General features: G+C 40.6%; 1 protein-coding gene across 1 annotated transcript in view; it reads right to left on the bottom strand.

The window, feature by feature from the left end:
* The window catches only part of NYAP2 (neuronal tyrosine-phosphorylated phosphoinositide-3-kinase adaptor 2), a 170,387-nt gene that overhangs the window by 17,945 nt on the left and 139,409 nt on the right, over window positions 1-13,033 (bottom strand). Inside the window, exon 5 of the mRNA XM_070754085.1 lies at window positions 2,945-3,048. Coding sequence (XP_070610186.1) covers window positions 2,945-3,048 — 104 coding nt within the window. The remainder of the gene's footprint in view (window positions 1-2,944; window positions 3,049-13,033) is intronic.

Here is a 13,033-nt window from a genome sequence, read left to right as displayed (position 1 = left end):
ATAGCAACTGTAATGCTTTATCTCCTTGAATTCCTTTCATCAATTTCCTCCATAAACTAGTTAAAATATGAAAGCGTCTTTACCATTTTAAGTCTCATAATAGATTTTTTCAAAACAAATGTAAATCAAAAGAGGGATTAAATATTGCCTTCATACTTTGGATTTAAGGAAAGACATTAATAACACTTAAGTGTTCCACCAGTTTTTGATCTTATAACATACTATGACATCACTGAATACACTATTTCATAAGTTAACTCTTTCCCTTACATAAAATGTCATTGAATATGACCTCAACAATCATATAATAAAGCTAAGTATGTCTTACTTTTTGCCTCCTTGTGTACATGGTCTGATGCTTCTTCTCTGCAATTTCTGCAGATACAGAACATCAGCATATAGGAAATAGCCATTTTTACACTGGATATATATTTTATTAAGTCTATCTATCTATATTTATTTATTTAATTGGATTTATATTCTGCCCCTCTCCGAAGACCTGGATACTTTATATGCATGAAGTCCCAATGTTCCATCCCATTTTATTATATAGCTAATGTCGCTACATGTCCAGTAAAATATATATCAAAATACTAAAGAGATATGCTTACTGCTGTGATTGCTCATTTCAAAATAAGGAATGGATATGGATGACATACCGTCATGGCAGGAATAATATTTTCCAGTAGTTATTATATATCAGGTTTGGGACAATCTCACTTTGCCAATTTGTTCTTTCCAGTCTACTTTTTTTTATCCCCAGGTCTTAATTGCCTCTTTCTATCTCTTAAAGCAGAGGTCTCCAACCTTGGCAACTTTAAGACTTCAACTCCCAGAAGTCTGAAAATTCCTCTGAAAATTGAAATCCACAAGTCTTAAAGTTGCTAAGGTTGGAGAGCCTTGTCTTAAAGAAGCAATTTTGGTGACATTCTGCACAAAGTACAAGTTTGTGAGATAAGACAAGTTGGTAAGATAAGACTTCATCTGAATCTCACTTCAAATAGAAGAGCTCTTTGGGATAAAGAGATTATTGCCCAGTTCTTTTCCTGCTAGTTAATTTAAAAGATTTAATGAAGAGTTTTTAAAAGGTTTTGAACATCCCAAGCAAAGCATTCTGTCACTTTCTTCTGCTACCTATAGGTAGTTCTCAACTTATGACCACAATTGGTACTGGAACTTCCATCACTAAACAATGAGATTTATAAGTGAGCCACATTTGATTCTACAATCTTTTTGCTGTGGGCATTAAGTGAAGCATGTGGTTGTTAAGTAAAGCTGGCTTCCCCCATTAGAGTTTGTTTATTGGAAGCTCCCTGGGAGGGTCACAAATGATGATTATGTTGTGCTGGGACACTGAAACTACTGTAAATATATGCCAGTTGGCAAGCACATGAATTTTTATCATGTGTTTGCAGCAATGCTGTGATGGTGTGATGGTAAAAACTGGGAGAGATCATCAATCAATTTTTTCAATACCGTTGTAACTACAAAAGATCATTAAACAAATGGTCATAAGTCAAGGTGTACATCATTCAAAATTTCAAAACCTAGGACAGTATTGCATCTTATATGAGTAGGTGGCAAACAGACTGAATCTTGAGACACATTTGGGAAGAGAATAGTTGCTTTCTGTTATGAGCAGAGAGTCTCAAATGCACTATTTATCTACAACACATGAATATATTTATTGGGAGTAAATTACACTAGAGGGCAATATAACTGTAGAGTTGAAATGTGGACTAACATATAGAAAGAATCATAAACCGCCTAAAAAAAGCAGCTGAACAATTAGATATGGTCTACAAGTCATATTTATGAATCACTGTATTGAGAAAAAAAAAGCCCAAATGCTTCTTGATAAAAATTGAACGAGACAACTTTTTTTTTCTCAACATATAAAGATGGCTTGGATAAGCTACAGGAGGAAAAAGTTATCCTTAACAGCTTTTATTCAAAGAATTACATTTCATTTAATGTATAAATTTTCTCAAACAGTTTGAAGACCATTCCAATGTGTATACTTGGAATACAGCAAAATCTGCCCAGTATCCAAATATTAAATAACATGTATCCTTCCACTGAAACCCCACTATTGAAGGAAAATACAAAATCATGTTCAAAGACCACATCCCAGCTAGTCATAGTCCATAAAAATTCCATTAACATCTAGACAGCTTAATGTAAGGTCTTTTGCTATTTTATAAAAACAGGATATTATGGATCAGTCCCAATACAATTATATATAATTTAGGAGTTTCAAAGGAACAAAATTACTTCTGATAAATAGGAAATAAGCCTTTTATTAAGTTGTGTGTTTTTGAGAAGGTATGTGCATGGATTTATGTGTGTGTATACAGTATATATGCATACACACAAATATAGTACTGTATATGTGTATGTATACACATACACACACAAATTTTATTTAATTATTCATGCACTTATCTCAAAACGACAGGATACAAAGAGATTCAAGTTCAAACTGTGTGTACAAAGTCACTGAGAAGTTTAGTACAAAATGGTATAGACAAGATGCTTGAAAGAAATATACATTATATAAAACACAAATTTATAAAACGCTGCTTTTCACCAGAATTTTTTTCAGAAAAGAAAATTACTACACAGGACCATATTTTAAAAAACAAAACAAGATATTCAGCGAACTACGTATAGAGTAAAAAAAAAGATCCATAGTCCTATTACAGAATGGAGACAAATAAATGTTAAAGAGGGGACCATTGCAAAGAAAGCTTGATGCTAGAAAGGATAAGATTTCTTTGCTCATGAAAAGGAGACACACACACACATATATCATAAAAACAGAAACCAAAGCAAAACACGCAGAAGAACAATTTACAATAACAGATGGTAGACAAACACAGAAGGGAGAACATTTGGCATGTTGCATCACACGGAGTCATTCACGATTGGCTAACGATGGTACCTGGCTGGGTTGCAGTTCACTGGCTTGCCTGAGAGGAGGAACAGAGGGAGGAGGAACACCTGATGTGGAAGCAGATCTCCCTAATCTGCAGCTTGATTTCGGTTCTGGAAAGGAAAAGGAATGGGTTAGAGAAGACTTCTGCACTCTCTTAAATTAAGGGGCCAATATGGATAAAATGTAGCTCCAGGGCTTCATGGAGCTCTTCACCTTCAACTTACAACTCCGTCGTCTCCGTTCCAACTTAATTATAGTTCATAAAATCATACACCAAAATGTCCTACCGGTTAGCGACTACTTCACCTTCAACCGCAACAACACACAAGCACGAAATCGATTTAAACTAAATGTCAACTGCTCCAAACTTGACTGCAAAAAATACGACTTCAGCAACAGAGTAATCAACGCCTGGAATGCACTACCTGATTCTGTGGTTTCTACTCCTAACCCCAAAACCTTTAACCTTAGGCTATCTACAATTGATCTCTCCTCCTTTCTAAGAGGTCTGTAAGAGGCGTACATAAGCGCACCATTATGCCTACTGTCCCTGTCCTATTGTCTACTTTTTATCATTACTTATCTAATGTTTTATATGTACAAATTATCACCATATAATTGTTTGACAAATAAATAAATAAATAAATAAATAAATAAATAAATAAATATAAAATAAATTAATCATGGCTGCTGAAAATGAAGGCGATGTTTCCTGCCATATCGTCATCATCATCATCATCATCACAACAACAATAACAACAACAGAGTTGGAAGGGACCTTGGAGGTCTTCTATTCAATTCCCTGCTTAGGCAGGAAACCTTTTGGAGACAAGCTGTTCCACTGATTAATTGTTCTGTCAGGAAATTTCTCCTTAGTTCTAAGTTACTTTGATCTTTGTTTAGTTTCCACCCATTGCTTCTTGTTCTACCATCAAGTGTTTTGGAGAATAGTTTGACTCCTTTGTAGCAACCCCTTAGATATTGGAACACTGCTCTCATGTCTCACCTGGTCCTTCTTTTCATTAAACTAGCCATGCCCAGTTCTTGTAACTGTTCTTCATGTTTTAGCTTCTAATCCCCTAATCATCTTTGTTGCTCTTCTTTTTTTCTAGAGACTCAACATCTTTTAAAGTTGGAAAAATCTGTGACAACTAGAGTTTCTAGCTGGAAATCTAAAAGAAGCATCTTATGGGTGTGCTTCCCAACACTTAATCCTGCCTACTCATGTAATCAAGTGATGTCCCTCAAATATTAAGGATGTTTTTTTTATTTTAGATGCCATTGTCTGTGTTGGTTTTCTTCTTTTTGAATTTTGATGGGTATCTGCTTATTTTGCTAGAAAAATTGTGTAGCTGAATTTCCACATTTTTGCACTGAATTTTATTGTACATTCAGAGGAGAATTCAGGGTTTGCAAAAAAGGGCTAGGAGGACATATGTGTTCTATGTGGAACCCACTTCTGTTACTAAAGGAATCCAGAATTTTAAAACTTAACAAATACATTCCTTTAAAAACTAGATCTTGTTGTGGTTAGCTCTGGCCCAGCTCCTGCCCCAAAGACTGTGGATGTGGGGGAGACATCCACATGCTGCAGGCCTGTTTCCCCCCCAGTGGAATCTGCTGATGAAAGCTCCTCTGACCAAGAAGACATGAGTGACAGGGAGGAGGAGAGTGTGGCAGACAGCTCAGAAGGAGATCAATTATCTAGCTCCTCCTTGGATTCAGAACAAGAGTTAATGATACAGCCACACATGCAGAGAGCGATGCGTAGGCAACAACAACTGAGAGATTATTATCAAAGAAAATGAGGCCACCTGTGGTTGGGTGGGGCTGTGGTAATTAGTGAGGCTGCTATAAACAGCAGCCTGTGGGTTTGGGCATTGTGGAGGATTATCTGATCGTTGTGTTTCGTGACTGCTTTACTGACTTTGACCTTTTGTGTGCTGGTTTTCCCCCGCTTTGAAATTAAACCAGAGCAAAGTGTGTTTCACTTTGTGAAAGAAGAAAGACTGTGAACTGCCTCACAGCTGCAAGCTAAGTATCACAGAACTGATAAGGGACTTGTACAAATTGCCAGTTTGTTTGGAGACCAGTGCTCTTTGCTATACCAAAAGAGGGCTTAGTTTAAGTGAATTTTCATTATAAAGAACATTGTTTTGAATTTTCAAACGTGTGTGTGTCTGAAATTTGTACCTGTGAATTTTTGGGAGGATTCTACCAGAGAGCCCGACAGAACAGATCTCACATATTGATCCAGTGCCTCCTTTCTCAGTTTCCCATCCTGTGGGCTATATGCTAAAGGTGAACCTAATAACACTAAGTTTCACCTTTCCTCAAACAGCTATTGGAGAATAGCTAATACAACATTTTTGCCACTTTTTCATTTCTGTAAAACATAACATCACTATTATGCTTTGTTTTTTAACTGACTGAACACTTTCAGTAATAGCAGCATCTTGATGACCCATGCTGTCTTGGCTTAGAAACAAAGCAGAGTTACACTGATGAGAAACTACCAGTAAATACCATAAATACACTTTAAATATCACAGAAAAAAGACAGTGTGAAATCAGATCTGTATGTTTGCCAAGAAAACTGTATGGATGTGTCTATGAAATCATCATGAATCAAATGTAACTTGAGGGAGACTATATCTTTCAATAGTGTCTTAATAACTATTTAATACTTAAACAAAATATGTATAGAATTGGTAGCTGTGAATGTTTGGTGAAAGCAAAGGGTTGATTCTTCATCACTGTTGAGCTGAAAAAATTAGAAGCCTTTTTCTACCATAATGTCATTTGGCGGGTCCCAGGGGAAGAGCCTTCTCTGTGGTGGCCCCGACCCTCTGGAACCAGCTCCCCCCTGAGATTAGAACTGCTCCCACCCTCCTTGTCTTTCATAAACTCCTTAAAACCCACCTCTGCCGTCAGGCATGGGGAAACTGATATAACTTCCCCAGGCCTATACTGTTTATGTATGGTATGTTGTGTGCATGTTTTTTTAAATTATGGGTTTTTAGCTTTCTAATTATTGAATTTGCATTATATATTGTTTTCTGTTGTTGTGAGCAGCCCCGAGTCTGCGGAGAGGGGCAGCATACAAATAAAATAAAATAAAATAAAATAAATAAATAAATAAATAAATAATGAATGAATGAATGAATGAATAAACCAATAAATAAATAAATAAATAAATAAATAAATCCCATTGTCTATGAAGATTCTCAATCATCTAGGTCATAGTTGTCTCACAGGTGCTTTTTTTCAAAAAGCAACTGGATTGGTTTTTGAGGAAGGAGACATTCATCCAAGATGCTGATGAGCAAAATATATTTTTCTTAATCAAAAAGCAGCATTTTTGAGATATAATTTCCATTGTTTTCCTTCATTCCAATAGAATATGAAGTGGTCAACTTAGTACTTATCTCTTAATAGTTACATTATAAATATGTACAGATTTGATAGCTGTGTATTCTTGCTATTACCACCATCTTAGGCCATTGTACATTGTTGATCATAAAAGAGAAATGAAAAATCCTTCAAATCATTGCCTACCACAATTTCTGAGTCGTGAACAATAAAATCCAGTCTTTTTAGCTGGGCATGCACATCATCCTTAAAGATCATTACGTCTATAAAAACAAAATCCTTTCATCTGACATCAAAGAAAGAGAGAGATGGTGTTTGTACTTCTTTAATTTCCAGGATGATATGCCTGTAGAAATGTCAAGTTCTCTCATTTTAGAAGCATCCTGTGAATGCTTCACCCTCTTATCTTTTTGCCTCCAAAATAATGGAAAATCTTATTATATTACTGTGTAAAGAGAGAGTAGTTGTATGGTTTTTCCCCCTGCCCATCTCTTAAGACTTCTGCAACTTCTTCATTTCCTATACTTCCTCCCCTATAAAAGTTCCCACACCTTTGATTTAATTGGTTCTCCAATAACGTGATCAGTTTACCAACTTAACCAAGATACCATAGAATATTTCTAATTATTATTATTTATTAGATTTGTATGCCGCCCCTCTCCGCAGACTCGGGGCGGCTCACAACAGTGATAAAGACAATATATAATGACAAATCTAACGATTAGAATCTAAAATAGCAATTATACATATAAAAATCTAAAAGAGATTTTTAGGTCCTGCATTGTGTCTGGCCAGAAATTATAAACAAAAAGCTATATGTGAACATTGGAATGTTGTTTATACTTAAAAAGACCAGTGACTTGCTCCGGATCTAATTTAAACCTATAGAAATTTCAGAGTTCAAACTGTCGTACTGTGTGTTGCCAGTTTCCAAAACTAAATAGTAACATCTAGAATAGAGTAAGGGTAGGCAGCTTGCAGTCCAGGACCAGTTACAGCATTCAATGTCAGACCTTGGAGCAATTTAGAGAGAATTGGAGTGGTTGGCATCAAAGATTTTGATTTCTTGAGAAAAGCTGAAGTATTGAAGTCCTAATTCTTGGGGTTTACAGTGGTGTGTTGGTAGGGCAGGGCTGTCAAACTCCCATCCCACAGGCCAGATGTGTCATGCACTGGCCATGTCCACAACTGGTTTAGCGAAGGGAGGAAAAGTCCTGACATATCACATGCTGCTGCTGTCACAACGTGAGTTTGATACCCCTGACTTAAGGCATCAAACTAGAAACTGGATGACTGTGTTTTCTACCCTTGCTTAGGCACAAAGCCAACTGAGCAAGACATTCCCATCTAAGCCTCAGAAAAGGGGCAATTGCTAACCACTTCTGAAAAACCTTGCAAAGAAAACTTGCCATGCAGTCTCCAAGGATCAGAGTTTAAAAAGGGAAAAAAATAGTAAATGCATATTTTTCTTTAAATTCTTCACCGTCACCAGCACTCAAATGTATTTTGCTGTTTTGCATGTTTAAAAAGATAACATAGATGCTACAAACCACAACAATCATGCTGTCACAATACTACACATTAGATATGGCAAGACTATAGAAAAAACACAGCAGACTTTTAAGACTCTGAGACTATATGGAAGATCTATAGAGGATTTCGGACCTGGATTGGTTGATTGACCGAGGATTGATATCAATTAAGATCTGATTTTATATTTTATATTTTATTTTTTATACTATTTTATTAACTTATTAACTTTTTATCTTATTAACTTACTTAGATTTGTATTTATATCTTACATATTTGCAATATTTAATCTATTTTTAATTAATTGGGGGGGTTTAACTGATGTATAATTGGAGTGGGTGTAATGACATGTATGGGAGGAATGATTGGTATGAGTGCGATGGCTGGAGTGGGTGGGGTTATGTCAGGGAAGGGGTGAATGGGAATAGTATGAATGAGATATTTGGGCCACCTGACGCCGGAAAGGCGGGAGGGGAAGGGGCACCGATCTCTGGGGTGGCGGAGGGTCGGAATATCCCTGTGTTGCTGGGGAGAGGCAGATATGGCAGGGGCCACAGAGCTAGCCGTTCCAGGGGAACGAGGGACCGTTGCTTAATAACGGTCCCTTGTTCTGGCTCTGTGAGCCCAATCTTGGGTACTGGTGATGAGTGTAACTCTGGCCCTGGACTCAGGTTGCTGCTGCTTAACGCCAGGTCGGTGGTAAATAAAGCTCTCCTCATCCGGGACCTGATCCTGGATGAGGAGGCCGACCTGGCTTGTATTACTGAAACCTGGCTGGGCCCGAAGGGAGGTGTTCCTCTCTCTGAAATTTGCCCAGCCGGGTTTCAGATATGGCATCAACCTCGACCCCAGGGAAGGGGGGGGAGGAGTGGCTATTATAGCCAGGGAGAGCCTTTGCCTGCGTAGGCTCATTGCTCCGGAAATTGCGGGTTGCGAGTCTCTCTTGCTGAAGTTGGACTTAGGGGTCCAGGTGGGCTTATTTCTCACGTACCTGCCTCCCAGCTGCGTGTCAAAAGCCCTGCCTGTGCTACTCGAGGAGGTAGCCGGGTTGGCGGTGGAGTTCCCCGGACTCATTGTCCTGGGGGACTTCAACCTGCCGTCACTCGGCGAAACCTCTGGGTTGGCACAGGAGTTCATGGCAACCATGACAGCCATGGACCTGACTCAAGTAGTACAGGGTCCGACTCACGAGGGAGGGCACGCACCTGACATGGTATTCCTTTCCGAGCAATTGAGTAATGGTCTGAGACTAAGGGGCTTAGAAGCATTGCCTTTGTCATGGTCAGACCATTTCCTACTATGGCTTGACTTCCTGGCTCCAATCCTTCCCCGCAGGGAGGCGGAACCAATTAAGATGTTCCGCCCCAGACGCCTGATGGACCCAGAGGGCTTTCACATGGCGCTTGGGGTTATTCCAGAGGCACTCATCCACAGTTCGGCGGAGTCTCTTGCGGAGGCCTGGAATACGGCTGCTACGGAGGCTCTTGACCGGATTGCGCCTTTGCGACCTCTCCGTGGCGCTAGACCCTGTAGAGCCCTATGGTTCAACGAGGAGCTCCGGGAGTTGAAACGCCAAAAGAGACGTCTAGAGAAGCGATGGAGGAAGAGTAGGTCTGAATCTGATCGAACACTTGTAAGAGCTTTTATTAAGACTTACAAAGTGGCGCTCAAGGCGGCAAGATGCGCGTACCATGCCGCCTTGATTGCATCAGTGGAATCCTGCCCGGCCGCTCTGTTTAGGGTGACCCGCTCCCTTCTTAACCAGGGGGGAGTTGGGGAGCCCTTGCAGAGTAGTGCCGAGGAGTTTAACAGGTTTTTCGCTGATAAAGTCGCTCAGATCCGGGCCGACCTCGACTCCAATTGTAAAACAGAGTCGACTGACAACGAGTCAGTCGAGGTGACTGGGGCACGTACTTGTCCACCTGTCTGGGATGAGTTTGATCTGGTGACACCTGATGAAGTGGACAAGGCCATTGGAGCTGTGAGTTCTGCCACCTGTCTACTGGATCTGTGTCCCTCCTGGTTGGTCTCGGCCAGCAGGGAGGTGACACGGAGCTGGGCCCAGGAGATTACCAAAGCTTCCTTGGGGAGGGGAGTTTTTCCATCACTCTATAAAGAAGCACTCGTGCGCCCCCTCCTCAAGAAGCCCTCCCTGGACCCAGCCGTACTTAACAACTATCGTCCAGTCTCCAACCTTCCCTTTATGGGGAAGGTTGTCGAGAAGGTGGTGGCACTCCAGCTCCAGTGGTCCTTGGAAGAAGCTGATTATCTAGGTCCCCAGCAGTCGGGTTTCAGGCCCGGTTACAGCACAGAAACCGCTTTGGTCGCGTTGATGGATGATCTCTGGTTTATCCTCTGTCCTGATGCTCCTCGATCTCTCAGCGGCTTTCGATACCATCGACCATGGTATCCTTCTGCACCGGTTGGAGGGGCTGGGGGTGGGAGGCACTGTTCTTCAGTGGTTCTCCTGCTACCTCTCTGGCCGGTCGCAGTCGGTGTTAGTGGGGGGTCAGAGGTCGGCTCCGAGGTCTCTCCCTTGTGGGGTGCCTCAGGGGTCGGTCCTCTCCCCCTTGCTATTTAACATCTACATGAAACCGCTGGGTGAGATCATCCAAGGACATGGGGTGAGGTATCATCAATATGCCAATGATACCCAGCTTTACATCTCCACCCCATGCCCAGTCAACAAAGCGGTGGAAGTGATGTGTCGGTGCCTGGAGGCTGTTGGGACCTGGATGGGTGTCAACAGACTCAGGCTCAACCCGGATAAGATGGAGTGGCTGTGGGTTTTGCCTCCCAAGGACAATTCCATCTGTCCGTCCATTACCCTGGGGGGGGGAATTATTGACCCCCTCAGAGAGGGTCCGCAACTTGGGCGATCTCCTCGATCCACAGCTCACATTAGCTCACATTAGAAAACCACCTCTCAGCTGTGGCGAGGGGGGCGTTTCCCAGGTTCGCCTGGTGCACCAGTTGCGGCCCTATCTGGACAGGGATTCATTGCTCACAGTCACTCACACCCTCATCACCTCGAGATTCGACTACTGTAACGCTCTCTACATGGGGCTACCTTTGAAAAGTGTTCGGAAACTTCAGATCGTGCAGAATGCAGCTGCGAGAGCAGTCATGGGCTTACCTAGGTATGCTCATGTTTCACCATCACTCCGCAGTCTGCATTGGCTGCCGATCAATTTCCGGTCACAATTCAAAGTGTTGGTTATGACCTTTAAAGCCCTTCATGGCATCGGACCAGAATATCTCCGAGACCGCCTCCTGCCGCACGAATCCCAGCGACCGATTAGGTCCCACAGAGTGGGCCTTCTCCGGGTCCCGTCAACTAAGCAATGTCGGTTGGCGGGCCCCAGGGGAAGAGCCTTCTCTGTGGCGGCCCCGGCTCTCTGGAACCAACTCCCCCCGGAGATTAGAACTGCCCCTACTCTCCCTGCCTTCCGTAAAGTTCTTAAAACCCACCTTTGTCGTCAGGCATGGGGGAACTGAAACGCCTTCCCCGGCCACGTACAATTTATGTATGGTATGTTTGCATGTGTGCTTGTTAATATAGTGGGGTTCTTTTTTAAACTATTTTAAATACTTAAATTTATTGAATCTATTTGGATTTGTACGATTGTTTATATTTTTGTTGTGAGCCGCCCCGAGCTCGCGGAGAGGGGCGGCATACAAATCTAAATAATAAATAAATAAATAAATTTCCAACATGAATTTTTAAAAAACATAATATCACTGCTTTCCCTTCCAAAGACACATCATGCTAATTCAATTTGGCAAAGGAAACATCCCCACAGACATGAAACAGTTGGCCCTTGTAGTCCAGATCACTAGGAAAATTCAAAGAGTTGTAAACATTTTTCATATTGCAATTATTTTAATTAATATAGTAAATAATATTTTTCAGGCAAAATTACTTAACAGAATCTCCTTTTTAAGGAAAAAAATCCTACATTTTAAAAAAAACTTAGGACTTAGCTTGCAAGATGTTCCCAAGGGTTCAAACCATAGCAGTAGTAATAACAGTAGTTATAGTAAAAAAAATAACTGAGTAATGATGTAGGCAATCAAATAGACTGCACTTTGGGGGGGGGAGCTACCCAGAGTCCCTTGGGAGCTGGGCAGCATATAAGTAAGACCAATAAATAAATGTATTCTGCCAAGAAAAATTTGTAGCATTCTGTAAAATAAATATTTACAACATTGTGAATATTATACACTCATTTTGAAACATTTTCTACACTTGTTTCATATCTCACTGAAGACCTTTTTATCTGAAGAAACGATTCTACTAATGTCCAAAGTACTGTATGTCAACGAAAATAGGAAGGTTGGGGTTGCTTCTTCAGTTTTCAGCTGACTATTTTATCTAGCATGTGGCATAGACCAGACATACCATTTTTATACAATTGGATATGGGGCTGTGGCTTTCTATGTAGTAACACAGAAATTAGAATCCATCACAGTCCATGCAAAGATCAGAATTTCTCCACAACTACAATCAGAATTATTATTTTTTAAAAATACTCCTTGTATATCATTTATATTTCATTTGGTTGAATCAGCAACATTGAATGATATCAATACTGGGATTATGTATATGCAGGTTTCTGTATACAGGGATAGTGTTGAAAAAAAAATCTATATTAGTCTCCCTTCCTTTTCATTATCAGCAAAAATATGCCACATAAATGAAATTCTATGGTGAAAAAAGTAAGGTTCTACATTTAGGCAGCAAAAACAAAATGCACGAGTACAATGTATGTGGTACCTTGCTCAACAATAGTAACTATGAGAGGGATCTTGGAATCCTAGTGGACAACCATTTAAATATGAACCAGCAGTGTGCAACAGCTGCCAAAAAAGCCCACACAGTTCTAGACTGCATTAATAGAGGGATAGAATCAAGATCACTCTAAGTGTTAATATTACTATATAATGCATTGGTAAGGCCACACTTGGAATACTGTATTCAGTTTTGGTCACAACAATGTAAAAAGGATGTTGAGATGCTAGAAAGAGTGTACATGATAGCAATTGTTGTGGTTAGCTCTGGCCCAGCTCCTGCCCCAAGGACTGTGGATGTGGGGGAGACATCCACATGCTGCAGGCCTGTTTTGCCCCCGGTGGAATCTGCTGATGAAGGCTCCTCTGACCAAGAAGACATGAGTGACAGGGAGGAGGAGAG

The sequence above is a fragment of the Erythrolamprus reginae genome, chromosome 5, assembly GCF_031021105.1.
Source record: "Erythrolamprus reginae isolate rEryReg1 chromosome 5, rEryReg1.hap1, whole genome shotgun sequence".
Lineage (NCBI taxonomy): Eukaryota > Metazoa > Chordata > Lepidosauria > Squamata > Dipsadidae > Erythrolamprus > Erythrolamprus reginae.
This window is presented reverse-complemented; position numbering and strand designations above follow the sequence as displayed.